Source organism: Puntigrus tetrazona, chromosome 16, assembly GCF_018831695.1.
Source record: "Puntigrus tetrazona isolate hp1 chromosome 16, ASM1883169v1, whole genome shotgun sequence".
Classification (NCBI taxonomy): domain Eukaryota; kingdom Metazoa; phylum Chordata; class Actinopteri; order Cypriniformes; family Cyprinidae; genus Puntigrus; species Puntigrus tetrazona.
In genome coordinates this window covers 19,283,491-19,299,358 of record NC_056714.1, presented here as the reverse complement: position 1 = coordinate 19,299,358, position 15,868 = coordinate 19,283,491, and the positions used below count along the sequence as shown (strand labels likewise).

General features: G+C 36.8%; 2 protein-coding genes across 2 annotated transcripts; both read right to left on the bottom strand.

The window, feature by feature from the left end:
* Window positions 1–2,569: 2,569 nt before the first annotated feature.
* Window positions 2,570–6,332, bottom strand: LOC122360453 (synapse differentiation-inducing gene protein 1-like). The gene is made up of 2 exons (XM_043261070.1): window positions 3,927–6,332; window positions 2,570–3,113 (listed from the first exon to the last, which is right to left on the bottom strand). The coding sequence occupies exons 1-2, from the start codon at window positions 4,182–4,184 to the stop codon at window positions 2,958–2,960; spliced, it is 414 nt and encodes a 137-aa protein (XP_043117005.1). The 5' UTR covers window positions 4,185–6,332; the 3' UTR covers window positions 2,570–2,957.
* A 147-nt stretch (window positions 6,333–6,479) lies between these two features.
* Window positions 6,480–15,598, bottom strand: fxyd3 (FXYD domain containing ion transport regulator 3). The gene is made up of 8 exons (XM_043261071.1): window positions 15,445–15,598; window positions 9,985–10,035; window positions 9,525–9,560; window positions 9,392–9,415; window positions 9,209–9,283; window positions 8,240–8,276; window positions 8,099–8,142; window positions 6,480–7,109 (listed from the first exon to the last, which is right to left on the bottom strand). Exons 2-8 carry the CDS (start codon window positions 10,016–10,018, stop codon window positions 7,090–7,092), a joined length of 270 nt encoding a protein of 89 aa, XP_043117006.1. The 5' UTR covers window positions 10,019–10,035; window positions 15,445–15,598; the 3' UTR covers window positions 6,480–7,089.
* Window positions 15,599–15,868: the final 270 nt, after the last annotated feature.

Here is a 15,868-nt window from a genome sequence, read left to right as displayed (position 1 = left end):
CTGGCGGCGACCACAGTTTGGCTGGTTTGGAAAGGAAGAAGGATTTCTGGTTTTATTGGCCTGGTGTGCTAATGGTGCAGCTGTCTGCAGTAACATAACTAATTTCTCAGATGAACTGCAGACCACTAGAGGCTGATTGAAAGACTGACTGGGATCCATTCTTCTGTGCTCTGGTGTTCTATACATTGTTAATGAAGGCAGTCAAGCAATTTGTAGGTTGGAGGGGAGGAGTGACAAAAAGTTTACCGCTATTTCTATTGTACCAGGTGACTGCAGTCTATCGCATTTATTTTGATGTATTCAGGAGGTGTATTTCACCATTCTGAAACATATTTTTGAGACCTAGTGACAACGAATCTTCCTCTTTTTTAACCCTATTTCTCATCCCCTCGGCACAACTAAACTCATTAAATGGTTTACAAACTCATCCTTCCTGTGTTGAAGAAAAACAAGATGCTCAGCATACATCAGTTTCTTATTAAAGATAAAGTTTATTTGAAAATTTGCTTCAACATATTCGAGAATGGTAGCTCCAGGCTGTTTAGGGTTCATTGGTTAAACCTGAAACATTCTGGTCTCTAATTATATTATCTATTTCTTCTGTTATTTGTGTAGCTTTAATGCTCAGAGCGCTGCCTTTGTTCCATTGTCCAAATTTCCTAGCAATTTTTAGTGTTACTATTCCATACATTATATATTTTTTTTTTAGTAGTGTTTAATAATGTTATATATTGTCTTTGCAATGGTGAGTAGTTACATTGTTCTGCAATTAGACGTGAGTCAACAATTATGAGTGAATCAGACTAAAAGAGACTTGATTGTTTGATTGATTTGGTTTGTTTCTAGTTAGCCTAGCCCTGTGTTTCCCTTGTTATAGATTCTTTGGTTTTGACCCTGCCTGTCTTTTGATACTCTGATTGTTTGCTGCCCGACCCGACCCCTGCCTCTTTTTTGGACTCTGTTGTTGCCTTGCCTCTGATACTCCTGTTTGCTGTGATTCGACGTTTGCCTCCTTTGACCATGCCTTCATCAAATAAAAGTCTGCGAATGGATCCGCACGCCTCAGACCCCTCACTCGTGACACATAGGCCTATATAGTATTAAAAAATAAATCGATCAGTGGATGAGAACTGCTCCTATTCCCTGTTTTTATTTGAGCTGTTTTTATTCATTTATTTTAAAAACATATCATTACATGCATTTTTGGTTTTAATATTTTTATTTTGTGCTGAAATGGCTAACAAGGCCCTATAGTTGTGACTTATTTACAATACAGCACGACAGATGTTGGGAAATTGCAACTTGTTTATTATTCTTGTATTTTTGTGACCACTGATACGACTCAAGCTTAACCTCTCATCTGTTTGATAGTCATGAAGTTAAGTATGTTATTATAGTTATGAAGTTAAGTAAAATCAACCTGCTATGTACCGTCTAAAAGCTGTTTTTCTCATTCTGAGGTTACAACCACCTCATGCAAAAACATCTCTGAAACATCGGACCTATGTCAAACCACAATTTGCATATGGAAAGACATTTAAAAAGATGCGTATTAGTATTCATTTTGCATTGGCAGTAAAGATACCACGTGCATTCACTTCAGGTAAATACCTTGCGTCAGCACTCACTTTGCCTGTAGGTACAAATTTACCATGTATGTAACAGGGTACAAGTACACGCACTGTATAATAAAGTGCATTTCATTTCTTTTTGCACATTTTTAAGGAATCTGATGTTTTTCGTCAGTTTTTTTCATAAAATGGAATGAGTACAATGGATTGTGGGTGACTGAAGGCTGCAGAGGATACATCCCATGCATTCTTCAAATTCAGCTGAATGAAGGACACAAAACGAAAGCTGTCTACTAAGGGTCCCTCCGATTGAGATGACCTTCAGTGACGTTTGATGACATGGGAAGCTAGATATGCAGCCTTTGTAAAACGCCGCCTTCCATCTGAGAAGCACCCAGGGTGTCTCCAGCTCTTTTCATTCCTCGTTTTGCTTTTCTTTGATTTGCTGCCATTTCTATCTGTGTTTTGTCCTGTCTTATCTGCCCTGTCACCGAGCTGTCAAAGGTTTGACCCGATTTCTACTCGTTCTCTTAGTCACCTGCTGCCAGTGGCGCTGCCCTCCGGATCGTACAGCCTCAGGTGTGATCATCGCTCGCTTCTCCAGTTAAGCTTTTACCTGTCCGCATCTCCTGAGTTCGTACCAGCGCTGCGTTATCAAGTCCTGCTAAAAGTTTCTGAGGACAACACTATTTGACGTTCTCTTGCCTCCAACTCTCGTTTCTAATATCATTTTCATTGACTGCAGGTCACACCATATGGATTTAACATTTAAGAGACACATAATTCATAAATGCAGAATTGATATGGCTTAAAACAACATTCCTGATTATAGGTAATTTATAAAATTTCTTTAAAACCTGATCATTAAATCTAAATTAAACTTTTAAAAAATTTTATCATTTTAATAACAAATAATATTATTTACCCTTTTTGAGGTTTATTTCAAAATAAAAAAAATCAGTAAATTAATTTTCTTCAAGCTCAACGGTCAACAACAACAAAAAAGGTTTTTTTATATTGTTAATGGACTTTATTATTCACAAATATCAGGTCAATCATAGATTATTGAGACTTCCGAGAAAACAAAGATTAAAAATGAATATTCTTAAAATCCATTGTGGCTACATTTGAAGCGTTTATGCAGTACATTAAACAACAATACAGTTACCTTTATTTGTCTATTGAAACTTTTTTTTAATACCAATTAGTAAAAAATAAAAAGATTGAAAAATATAATTTTGCACGTTTAAGCGTATTGCAATGTGTAACGTAATGATAAAACTATCCAGATCTGCAAAGAGAACCAAAAAAAAGATAAAATTGCACAGGAGTGTACAATACCAAATTTGCTTGAAAAGCAGATGGGATGTATCTTTGGGAAGATAACTACGAATCGGTTTGACCTGATAGGTAAAACGTGTTTAAGACATATGCTCCAAGCAGGATGATTCCCACAATAACAGCGACATGGTTCAGGATGAGTGCAGTTTGAGAGCTTTTCGCAGCTTCTCTTCTCTGTCCAGCAGCATTGGCAGAGCGAGTCTGTGAAAGTAAAGATAAATGTCAATATCCTGACTCTAGAGCTTATTTAGAGACATCATCTACTAGTCTGCCAGTAAGAGACCAGCTTTGCTCATATAAAGCTAGTGCAGTGAAGAACATCAGTTTCCATTACCACAATAAGTAATAGTAATCAATGAACAATGGAAGACAAAAAGTCCAATTGGAAAAAAAATGGTTACACCTTCATTATAGCCCCTGAATTATCCAAGCACATACCATATTCCTTTTATAACAAAATAAAAGGTAATAAAACCAAGAATATTGATGTCCTTTTAGATGAAAATACTTTATACTCCAAATATTCATTGTGTTAAAAAATTTATTTGGCAAGAATTTTATTGGCAATTTTATTGAGTGAAAATATTTTCTACTTTACAGTGAGACAAAAAGACAGGTGATAGAGCACATCAATTCACAAACATATTTCAATTATTTAAAAAAATAATACTAAAAAATACAAAAAAATTAAAAATGTAATGTGCTTATACAGTATATGTGCATACTGCTGTTTTAGTCATTGTTAATCATTATTATATTGAATAGAAATATTTCTGGAGAACCAAATCAGCATATTAGAATAACTTCTGAAGGAACTGGAAACTGGAGCAATGATGCTCAGTTTTTCATCACAGGAATAAGTTAACTTTAAAACACATTAAAAGAGAAAATAGTTATTTTAAATTCTAATAACATTTTTAAATATTTCTGCATTGACTGCATTTTTAATGAAATTAATTCAGCCTAAGAGACTTCTTTCAAAATCATACTAACCGCAAATAAATTAAAACTTACATCTCGAGAGTATTGAAGAGCACAAAGTCCCAGACAGAGACAGCAGCACAGCGTGGAAAATATGGAGTAACCCATGTAATCCGGCACAGGCTTGGCTTGTGGCTGGTGCCTCATGTTCGCAGAGGGTTGAACAATGACCACAGGCTGGTTGTGTTGATTCAGGACATGGGGATGGAGCTGGATGCTCACGGGATGGACTGCATGAAGACATCCGTTACTACCAGCCTGAGCATATACTGGAGCAAAAGCTTGGTCCATATCTGATCTTGTCTACCCTTCTTCTTTAGATAAGGCACTTTGCTTTTCAGATCGAATACTGAGAGACTTTTCTCAGCATCCTTTTATGGTGAAAGGTAATGGGTTGAGGTAAAAAAAAAAAAAAGAAAGAAAAAAAGCGGCCTACTTTTTTGTTTAACCACAGTTATCCTGTGTCATTTAAAGTTTCACCAATAATATGAGCTATTTATGGTGCATTTTGAATAGCAGATCTTGACTGGTCTTGCTTCAGAATCTTTAACTGAACGCTCACATTGTATTTAAGATCGATATTGAATGTGGTGACGCAAAACGGTAGGGGTGGCGCGATAAAACCGTGAAATATCGACATCGACGTTATTTTGGCGATAACCGAACAGGACTCTTACGACAACCCGTATCCCCAGCTAGTCCCCGGTTGATCTCCCAGGTGGCAGTATTGCACCTTAATGCAGACGCCCGCTGTTAAACGAGAAGAAGACGCAGCGCGCGCGTGCGCGCGCACGCGAGAGTCACGCCGCACGAGGTTTTGTCCACGTTTCGAAAAAAGTAAGCTCGCCACCATGAGAGTTTTTCGACTTCAGAGAAACTTCTCCGTAGAGCAGCAGTCCTCGCATACCCTCCGCTCTGCATGTTATGTATCTCTTTTTTTTTTAACACCGATTCTGATCATCAGATTATGCATGAACTGTGTTCCGATTGACATGGTCGCTACACAGCGTTGCTCCCTACTCCCTGATGAGGGTGAATCCGTGAAGTTCACTTCACTTGGGAACATTTATTCAGTGATTAGCGCTGCGCATCGTCTTCACACGCGGACCAGGGTTACACCATACCCCTCTGTGAAAAAATACAATTTCAATTCACGTCTGGCACACTTCAGTGCTCTATAAATCTTTTATACATATTTTGTAATTTCATAGGGCTCTTTAAAGAAGACTGAGAAACCCAGAGTGCATGCGCCCTGTCTACCTGCCTCCTTATGTTTGTTGAATGGGTACAAAATAAATGCTAAATAGACAAGTATAAAAATATTTGAATGCTAAAGTTTTTCCCCAAAGTTTTCTTTTGGGCACAATAACCGTGGTGTGAAAAATCTAATATCGTGGCAAGCCTAATCGGTATGAAAGTTCACAAGTAATACTTTCCATCGGCCACCTCAGAAATCCAGCAGTCCGCCTTCTAAAAACTGAATCATCTTTTCAAAGTCATTTCTTTGGAAAGTCCACAATATCCTCCGTTTAGTTTGTGACGTCTTTGAAGAAAGCGTAGGATGGATCTAGATTTGCTTATGACAGTGAAGTGGTAAACCAGCTCTAATCCTGAGGTTTCGTTTCTCTGAAACCTAACCAAAACCACCTTGTACCAATGAGTGTGTGCTTGCACATACAGTAGACTGCATCCAGGCTGTGCACACAGATAAGCAGACCACCGAATTTATGCTTCATCACAACAATTTAAACTGCAAAAACTTTTATACAAAACTAAAAAAATGTAGGCAATTTCCAGTACTTCCACTCTCTTTCTCTCTGATATAATCAGAACATTTTTTTATTATTATTTACTTTTTACAACCACGCAACGCCACTGTTCTTCCATGTTTGCAAAACGATCAAAACCTCCTTTGTAAAATGCAAGTATGATAAATGATAATAACAGATTCTTTCTTCCTTCAATGGTCTGATTTGTTTTATTATACTAACTAAACATCGGTAGAAATTAAATATACATATAAAAACTTGTTTCAGCTCATTTCAAAGGCAACATTTGGCATTTTTCACTTAATGTAGCCTACTAAAACAAATGACTGAACTAAAACCGATTCTATATATGAATAAGTACTAGTTTCTGAAGGTCACTTATGTAAAACTGCATTTCAGCACATGGTTGTTAATCCCGAAAATGTTGAGAGTTAACTGTAACTTACGTTGCCAAAATCTAAATGTGTGCAAACATAGCTATTTCTCATTGAAATCAATACTGACAGTTGCATGTTTATGATTGGTTGTGTAATGGCTAAACATTTAAGAGAGTAGAGGGAGCTGTTGAGTAAATCTTGGTCTTTGTAGCTGTTTTCTGACCGTTCTACCAGCCACTGTTTTATCTAGCTTCATATAGCTTCTTCAAAACATTTCGCATGCATTGAAAGGATGTGAAAAGTACCAGGGCTTTAGCTAAACTCGCCTTAATCGTGGAAAAAAATCCAAAAACAAACCTCATGCTCATCTAAAAGCTTTGAGAAACAGCAGGGTGTCAGTCAGCTGGAGTCAGAGAACAGAAAACATTGATGCAGGTGTGTTTAGTGTCTCTCAGTTTATTTTAGTGTATGTTCGACCGATTCTGACATTTTTCACACGACAGATAAAAATAAACTCTTAATACTACCAGCAATCCCGTGACGCACGGGCTGCGAATGAAAACGGATCAAGCACATGACGACATCGCGACGTAAATATGATAGCGTAATCTTTTCGTGTCTTTTTTTAACTAGCCAAGCAAGCCTGAACGGTAAACTACTTCACACAGAATGCAACAGCGTAATATTGCGCGGAACAGCTAGAGCTAGTCATTTTTGGTTACAGGTTTTCATACGATTCAGCACACTTCCATCGAAAGCCTTCCCTTGCGCACCTACATCCAACATAATTTAATACAATTACTGACAGGAGGGAAAAAAAAAGATTTTTGGTAATCGATTTATATTAAATGATATCAAAAAGACACGTCTGGCATATAAAAAAACGGTATATGGATTTTCAGCTTCCTCCTCTGGAGCAGATAGGCAGTGAAAACACAGAAAACCTTCGTATCAGGTTCCTCGTCTTAAAAGAGAAACGGTTCCTCTGATAAACCAGCACATAAAGACGGACCGTCTCCTCTGATTGGTTCAGGTCAGGCCAGCAGGTATTTAGCATTCGCTGGCCCTTGCTGAAAAACAAAGTAATATCATATTTAAAAATATATAGGCTAACTGAACTTACATGTTCATGACATAAAATACAATCGTTTATCAAGTGGGTCACATTTTTGTATTTTTAATTTTTTTTTATAATCTATATAAAATGGTAGGTTCATTATGATATTAATTTGGGAATTCGAGGTTTATTATCATATTTATTTGAGAATATTCTGAATATACACAGTACTCACAGGGCTATACTATGCTAACACATTTTTTGGGGGGGTTAATCTTAATTAGCTTAATTATCTTAATTAAAATCTAATTGTATTTATTTGTAAATAAAATGATTTTATAATATGTTTTAATATCATTTTTCCATTTTATCTTTATAGATTTAATTTATTTCATTTAACATTTGTATTATTTACTAATTTCACTTGTTCATGCAAAAGTACACGCAAGTTGCAGAACTGCAAAAAAAAAAAAAAATTATAATAAATAAAATTCAATGGAAAATTCAAGGCCTGAAAGTTAAAGCATGTGTCCATGAACTCTTCCATCTCAAAACATCAAGGAAAATTTGACACCCCTCTGAATAATTAAAACCCCAATTACAAGAAATGTTTTTAATTCAATTCTAATTCACTTATTCCTCACTACAGACAATGGGATGCGGAATATATGATAAAATATTTACATAGCACATCTATATCCTGTTTCTCCAGTCCCACCCACAGGGATCATGGTGTGTAAATACACCAAAGGGAGAATGTATGACTCATCCTGGAAACCATGTGAGTGGTGCTGTGGAGACGGACCATACGGGCCCACCACTGAGGACAGGCCCACCGCATCCCACTGCATCACGGGGCTCTGGCACAGCAACAATTAGCAGATGGACCGCACAGGGTTATAGTGACGTTTTATAAGGTGCTTTATACCTTATACCTTGATTTATCTTAACGTTACTGGTTTATTGGTTGTAAACTGCACAGGTAAAAGAAAGCTGACAGACCTGTATCGTTGAGCATCGCTTGAGCGTTGCTTCCTGTCCTCCTCCTGTCAAAAGAGAGCTGCTCTGTTAGACCTACACAGTTTCTACATTTTAAACGTAAATCAAAGTAATGCAGAAGTCCAAAATATATACTCTTCATACCTCTTGTCTTGGTTGAATTTGCATCTGCAGTGTCCACCTGTAATAAAGGCAAAGGATGTTTTGAACAGAGAATCCAAAATACGTCAAGGTCACGTTTCAACTCGAAATGCGAAGGGAAAAAACGTGAATATAAGCGCATATGAATATTGTCGGTTCGACAAATGCATATTTGCGAATATGTGCGTTCAAGCCTCTAGTACTAATTAAACAACAAAACAAAGTGGGGTACAGTTTATCGGCAGTTAAAATAAATAGTTTAAACAAAACAGTTTAAAACAAAACGCTTCAAGAGACACAGTAGTGGTGTTTTGTTTCTTAATGATTTACAGAAATTAGCTGAAAGAGTGCCTAACTTACACGTTAAACAGTATTCTGGTTAAAATGAATAACAATAGTTCTAAACAACACCGAAAAGACTCGCTAGTGGTGTTTGTTTTTTTAAAGATTCTGTGAAACCGGTTGAAAGATTCAATGAGTCAATGTTACGCAACTTACATTGTAGACACAATATTGACAGTTCAAATACATTTTAAATAGTTTAAATAATAAAATAAGTCAAAATAAATATCCAAGACAGAGTAGCAGTGTTTTGTTTTGTTTTAATGATCCTGTGAAACCGGATTAATAATGACTCATTATTATAAACTGTACTTGATTTCCAATGAATCACATTATGTGAACAAATCAGCTGAGAGTAATATAATGACTCGCTTGCAATACACATAACAGGCTCGCTTGTCGCCACCTATCGGTCTAACTGTGTAACAAACATTTTAGTACAATATATAAACATGAAAATATAAAGGCCTATAAACTATGACATTAAATTTTTACAGGCCTTTAATACAGATAACATAATATAATATATATCACTGCACTTTATATAGTCTACATTTATGTTACTCTGCTTGACAAAACACGGATAAAATCTGAAGTTTGTAAAATTGAAGAAGTCGATAGCACACTCACTTAGAAGAATAGTGATGCCAATCAGACACAGAACTGCTGCCAAGATCAGACCTCCAACCCGAAGTCTGTGATAATCTAGTGTAAGACAGAATGAGAACAATCAAAGAAAAGTTAAAAGATGATCTTGAGACCTCTTTAAGTATTATGATGGATTAATGATGGTAAAAGATGTGTGCAACTGACCAAAAGAGAAGGGGTCTTCCTCTGCTGCAAAGTCAAAGCCAGAAAAGTCATTAAAAAATGCATGCATGTGCAATACTGTTTTATCATGAGGACGAATAAAGAAAAAATAACAGAAAGAATTGAAATCTCTTACTTGTCTGCTGACCTTCTGCCAACACAAGGGACAAAACTACAAAAGCAACATGGCATAGTATTGGTGTGTGTTCACAGGAACATTTATAGTTCAGTAAAGCTTAGTAAGACAGCAAGCAATTTAAATCCCTGCTAAAAAAACAACAAACAATAGAAGCCCAATAGAAACCGTCACAGAAATGCTAATGGTTTCCATTAAAATAGCATGAACCATTAACTTTTGTTCAGTAAAACCATTACAAAATTCCTTTTTGGAGTGTGTTTTGGGCATATTTCCAATAGGATTTAACGTCCAACCAATAGAATCCATCACATACCAGTAGACACCATTATATTTGCCATTAAAACCAATACAAATTCCAATTATAACCATTAAATCCATTAAATTTTCTATTGTGTTTTGGGTAGGGTTCTATTGTGTGGGGGGGGTTCTGCAGGGATATTGGTACATAAGCACTTACGTGTCAAGAAAACTAGTGCCAAAGTCTTCATCATGACAGTGTGGATTTAACCTGCAATACAAAATTAGGTTTTCCATTAATAAAGCGATAACATATAATATTCCTATTTAATATCTTTATGCATTTTCTAGGTCTTATTGTGCGTATCAGTCTATCATCAAATCTTTCAAGCAAATCTGTTTTTTATTTGTTTTTTACCTTGAAATACCAGTTTTAAAACAATTCTGATGATGCAATGACTTCTCAAGGGTGGAAAGGCTTGTTCCTGGGAGCATTTAATCGGGTAGGAAAATTGCTTTACAACAGCGACAAAAAAAACATGCGCACCGGCTATCTACTGTAATCACGACAGTGAATTCCACTCACTTAAGGCACGAAACTGCATGCTTTAATCAAAAAGTAATACATATTTCCATCTCTTTCCTTTTTGCTGACATCACCCAAGCCCTCTTGATCTTGTCAAGTCTTGATCTATTCCTTTTCAAAAGCTCCTCCTGAGATAATTTTTCTCCTTAAATGTACATTTTTCTATCTGACACAAGTCAGACTGACTAATGTAAAACGGATTGTCAATGTGAGCTTTTTCACATTAAAAGGAGGAAAATAATACTGTTAAGATCTAAAAAGCAGATCGTGTATCTGTTGCGTACATGAGAGCTAATTCCCATTATGCTTTGCAATCCACTCTAATCCATTATGCTATAAATATAACATGAATCCCCTTAATGCCTGAATTATTGTCCTCTGCCAGCTTCACATCAACGAAAATGGGGTAAATCAAATGATCACATACCCTGCCAATGCATCTGATCTGATTAAACACACTGGAGCAACAAATAGCAACTCTGAGAACACAAAGCATACCCGGATCAAATTTCAGCAAAAGGCCTGGAACATCTCAGCAACCAAACCTTCATACACCAAACAAAACAACTGCCAGGAAGACGCTAAGCCCTTTCGTATGAAAGACAGCCTTTGAGCACACACTGAAAGCGCTAGGGGTTTACGTGACCTGACAGATGCTGACTTATGTCTACGTCGTAATTAAAAGCGCACTGTGGAAACACGCTGGAGCACCATTTGAGCTTAGCTGGGATTTTCCATTTCGTCTCTGGGAGACCAGAGGGAATGCTGTGCCCATCCCTACCAGCATGGGATGATGTAACAGTCTCCACCTTCAGCTTCCAATCATGGTGGCAGAGAAGGGGAAAAATAATGGGTTCACCAGAGACATGCTGAGACAAAATAAAGTCCAGTATTTCAGGCCTTTCATCAGAGCAGCCTGGGCCAGCGTGAGCAGTGAACAAGGCAGCGGTTAATCTAGAGCTTTCAGAGAGGTTTAATAAATCCCTCTGTCTGTTTTATGCCCTATTATCTTGACCGTGAATTATCTAATTTCCTTCTTCTTGTAAACATGCGCGCCATATTTTTTTGGAGTGTAATGGGGGAAAAAAAATTATGGATTCAGTTTATTCGCATAATAGGCAAGCCTGCAGTTTGTTTATGTAAATCAAGTCAAATTAGATTCTGCATGCAGAACATGAAATTTGCAAACAGGTGCTTGTCTGATGACTTTTCTGTGTGTTTGTTAATCCACCAATTCTGTCATAATTTACTCATTCTCAAATATGGTTTGTCTGGGTATAGATTTCACATATAGTTCAAAACTTTATGCCTACTACTTTTATGTGCCCTTTTGGTCCTTTTTAGGGTTGGCAGATGTGTGGTTATTAAGAACTGTCAGCTTTTTGTGACATTTGTCTCGTTTATTGCGATTGCTTCAATCATTTTCAACCGATTCGTTCAAAAACGCTGATTCGTTCATTTCTTGGAACATTTGTTCACCGTGTCACACCAAGGACTAAGTGTTTTTTCCTTTGAGACGGACAGTTTGGACCTTAGTGTTTTTAATTTTAGTGACTGTTTCTGCAAGTTGCATAAACCATCAGGTGACCTAATGTGACTATCATGCGGGTATTATTAACAAGACGCTGAATCATTCTTAACCGAGTCAATCAAAAACAATGATTCATTCAGGTAACGCGGTGCGCTTCTTGGAAGCACTGATCTATTATACCTCTTTGGATTCATTTGAAACGATCTTCGTTGACAAAGCAGACCAGCTGTTTAAAATGTGAGAAGGTTAAGTTGTTTATTTAAAGTTACAATTCTGGTCTGGAGTGATTAAGTTTTTAGTGTAAAAATAAGACCTTCCTTTTTGGAGGGACAGGCCTATATAAAAACCTATTAATGAAAGATATCAGTCTGAAGTTTTTAGTTTTAGTTTTTTGTTCAAGAGATTAAAAGGGTTAGGCTATGCATGCTCACAGCTTTCTGTTATGTCTATTATGTCCAATAAATTAAATAACAGAGACAGATAACTCCAGTACCAAGCAGTGCAAATGTAATTCTGCCAAGCTGTCTGTTTACAGTCATTTTTGTTAGTCTGTTAGTCTACTGTAAACAGCTGAGAGAAAAGGAGAGAGAGAGAGAGCGTTGTTTTCGACTTGGACGGTCTGGACGTTTTGGCACCTTATACCAGGCAGAATCTCCCAGGGTGCATGTTGATGAAAGTCTTGTGATAGGGCACGGTCACGTTGGCTTGCCAATGTGTGTGTGTGTGTGTGTGTGTGTGTGTGTGTGTGAGTCACGAGAAAGAATGAGGAATTGTGTCCTACAGTGTTTAACATCACTTCCTCTTCTCACATTACAACCCAACCCTCTCGTTTTCAATGTAATTCCTTGTTTCTGTCTGCACTGTTCCCATAGCTCGTTCTACTAACAATAGGCCTACTCTCTATCAGCTCCTTGTATTTGCTCCTCATGTGCAAAATTAAATTCTCACAGGAAACAAGAAATTTAAAAAAGACATCTGAGGAATATCGCTAAACCTCAGTGTCTGAGCAAGTCAATACTTCAGTCTGAATGCATTTATTGTGTCTGGTTTCAATTTCACATAGTGATTTTCAAACCCTTAACCCTATACTCTATACACAAATTGTGTGGCTTGTTGTGCACTGGAAAACAATAAAATACTGTTTTGCTCAGTGTTTACTCAATGCATCAGGTGAGCTTATTCTTAAAAAAACGTAACCGGCATAAGCCAAAAACGGAACTTAATTCAAAATTAAAACTATTACTTTTCTGTAGTTTAAAATATGTATTTAATTTTGATGCATTTTCATAAAAATAAGACTTAATTTCATAAATCATTGCATTCAAGTAAATTTGTCCTGATTTAAGGACACATTTATAATGGAAAACTAGACGAACAATGGGTTTATTTCTTTTTTAAAGGTGAGAAGGTGTTTTACTGAGTGATCTAACTTACAATTGTGTGCTTTTGACTTGCTCCAGTAGGTAACCACCTAGCAACCATCCAGAACATCCTAGAGACCACCTAACAACTGCATGGCAACCAGAACATAGCAACATGGTTGTGAGTGTAATAGAGTGTCGAAACAGCTCTGACTGTTGATAGCTTACTAGCAAAGTTAGCAAACCTAAATTAGTGAACAGACACTTAATGTCAGAACTACACTTCTCTCTACTTATTTCAGTTTTTATTTTTACTATAGCAGTCTACGTGGTTTGACCCAATTCAACATAAAGGCCAGTGTTGCCAAATGCTCACAGTTGAAAACAACTAAAACCGTCACTAGACAACATCATAAAGGCTAATTGACTGATCTGCATAAACAGGAATATAGATTACATAGCTTAAAAACCTTTTGGAGTTTGAGCTTAACCAAGGCTAAAAATATTTGCATATGCCTTGTAAATACTGAAGTGAACAGTTAATACTGCGTTTGATTGGTTGAAGTGTGTGTGTGTCTGTGTGTGTGAGTGGTCAGTACAGTGTATTTAAGTCACATTTGTTGTCACCTACTTTTTTCCAAACATCCCAGCTCCATATAAGACAACTTGACACAATCACATGGCACACAAAGGATGCAAGCCATGTACACCGGAATCCAGACTGCAGCTATATTAGGAACAAAATTCCACCCCTGAGAACAGGCTGTGAACTTTGAAGTATTGTATGATTATACACTCCAGCACAAACACGCTGACAGATGCCCTTTAGTAACACAAGCCCTTTAAAATGGAGTAAAACCAGCTAGTTCAGCAGAGTTTTCACAGATTGACCTATCTAGAAAACGATATATATATATATATGTATGTATATTTATATATTTACACTGAAGTTTACTTCAGCTCTTTGCCGGCCATGTGCTCAAAGTGACACAGGAAGACATTCTGCTGAAATGAATCATCGTTCCAAAAACCACAGTCCCGCCCTTTCCAGTGGTTAAAGTAGTGCAGTCTTTGTGTTGCTTTCAGCTAACAAAAATCAGTTTCCACGAGCAGATCACTTCAATACCCAATCTTATCCCCCAGTACAAATACATTTCAGGCCATTTTTAGTTCAAAAACATGGCCATGATCATCTAAGTGTAACCCTTCCGCGCTTCACTTTTTTTCTGGAACGCTGGACTCTGATTATAAATTCGAAGAGGTTAACCAAACAAAACACGCTTCGAGACAGATGCTGGGGCCGTCTCGGTGCATCTCAAACTTTAAACACCGCGTTTGATGTGTTTACTTCATCGAAGGACTGGATTTCATCCATGTTTTATACATGGCCTGCTCTTGATTTAGCCTCCAAGATCTACACTCTTAAAAATAAAGCGTTCAAAAGCGGGTTTTGCAGCAATGCAATAGAAAAAACATGTTGAGTTCTTCGAAAAAACATTACAAAAATATATATACAGTTTTTTTTCCACCTTTAGTGCAGTTGAAATGTTCCATGGAGTTTAATGGTTCTTCACAGAATCGTATGCCAATAAAGGACTGGCTAAACTTAGTCTGAAGCAATGAATTCAGGTGCCTGTGAGCTTTAAAAGTTGCGGCGAAACAGGACGCAGCTGCTTTCCAGAGTAAAGCTGCATGACATTCCAGTTTCCAAATCACTGGAGGAAAACCAACAGTGAGGTCCAAAAGCCTGGGATCACATTAAAAAGCTGATTTTTTAAAAATGTTTTGTGATGATCACATTTTGCATGAAAGCAAAATACTATGAAATTCATATGTTTAGTTAAATTTGTTATGCTGACAACACGTAATTCGTAAAATAACATTATATTAAATCAGATCTTAGATTTTAAGACACCATGAGTCAGATAATGTCATCTATCCGTATCCATCCATCCATAAAAACCGTATTGGATAGTAATGTTATTATTATTAAATACTTATTAGTAACTTAAATTGTAATGTTGAACAGATTATCAGAACGATACAGAGATTCCCTATTATACACCACGTAAAGTATGAACACAAAACACCTTAAATACCCTAATTATTATATATTAATAGACAGTGAACTTGACCATCAACCTGCCGTAACATATGTTTCACTATAAAAACATTAAAACGGTATCGGAGCTGATTACTCACCCTTTTCAAGGAGAAAGAAAGTGAAATGTTGAGGTTTGAAACGTGGTTGTGAAGGAACCACCCGTAAAGATCTGATCTAGACAGACTGAAACCAACACCCTACACCATCCGCTCAACAGGTTGGCTCAGTCCTGAGTGGGTTGAGTTTTGAATGAAGGATCCTTTCTCTGGGAGAGCAACTAAGTTTTTAGTTTGTCATGCACGCTCAGGCTGAATTTATTCTACTTGGGAGCAAACACAATGATCCAGCAGAACTCGTAAGAAAAGTCTGCAAAAAATATGCCTCAACATAAAGACGTTTTTAGTATAGATTTTTCACATGTGTTTTATTTTAAATTATGCATTGGATTCTGTTTTGTTTTAGGGTTGGAGGAAATGCACATAAACTTAACTTAACTGAAAAGTATTTTGTATTTTATTTTCA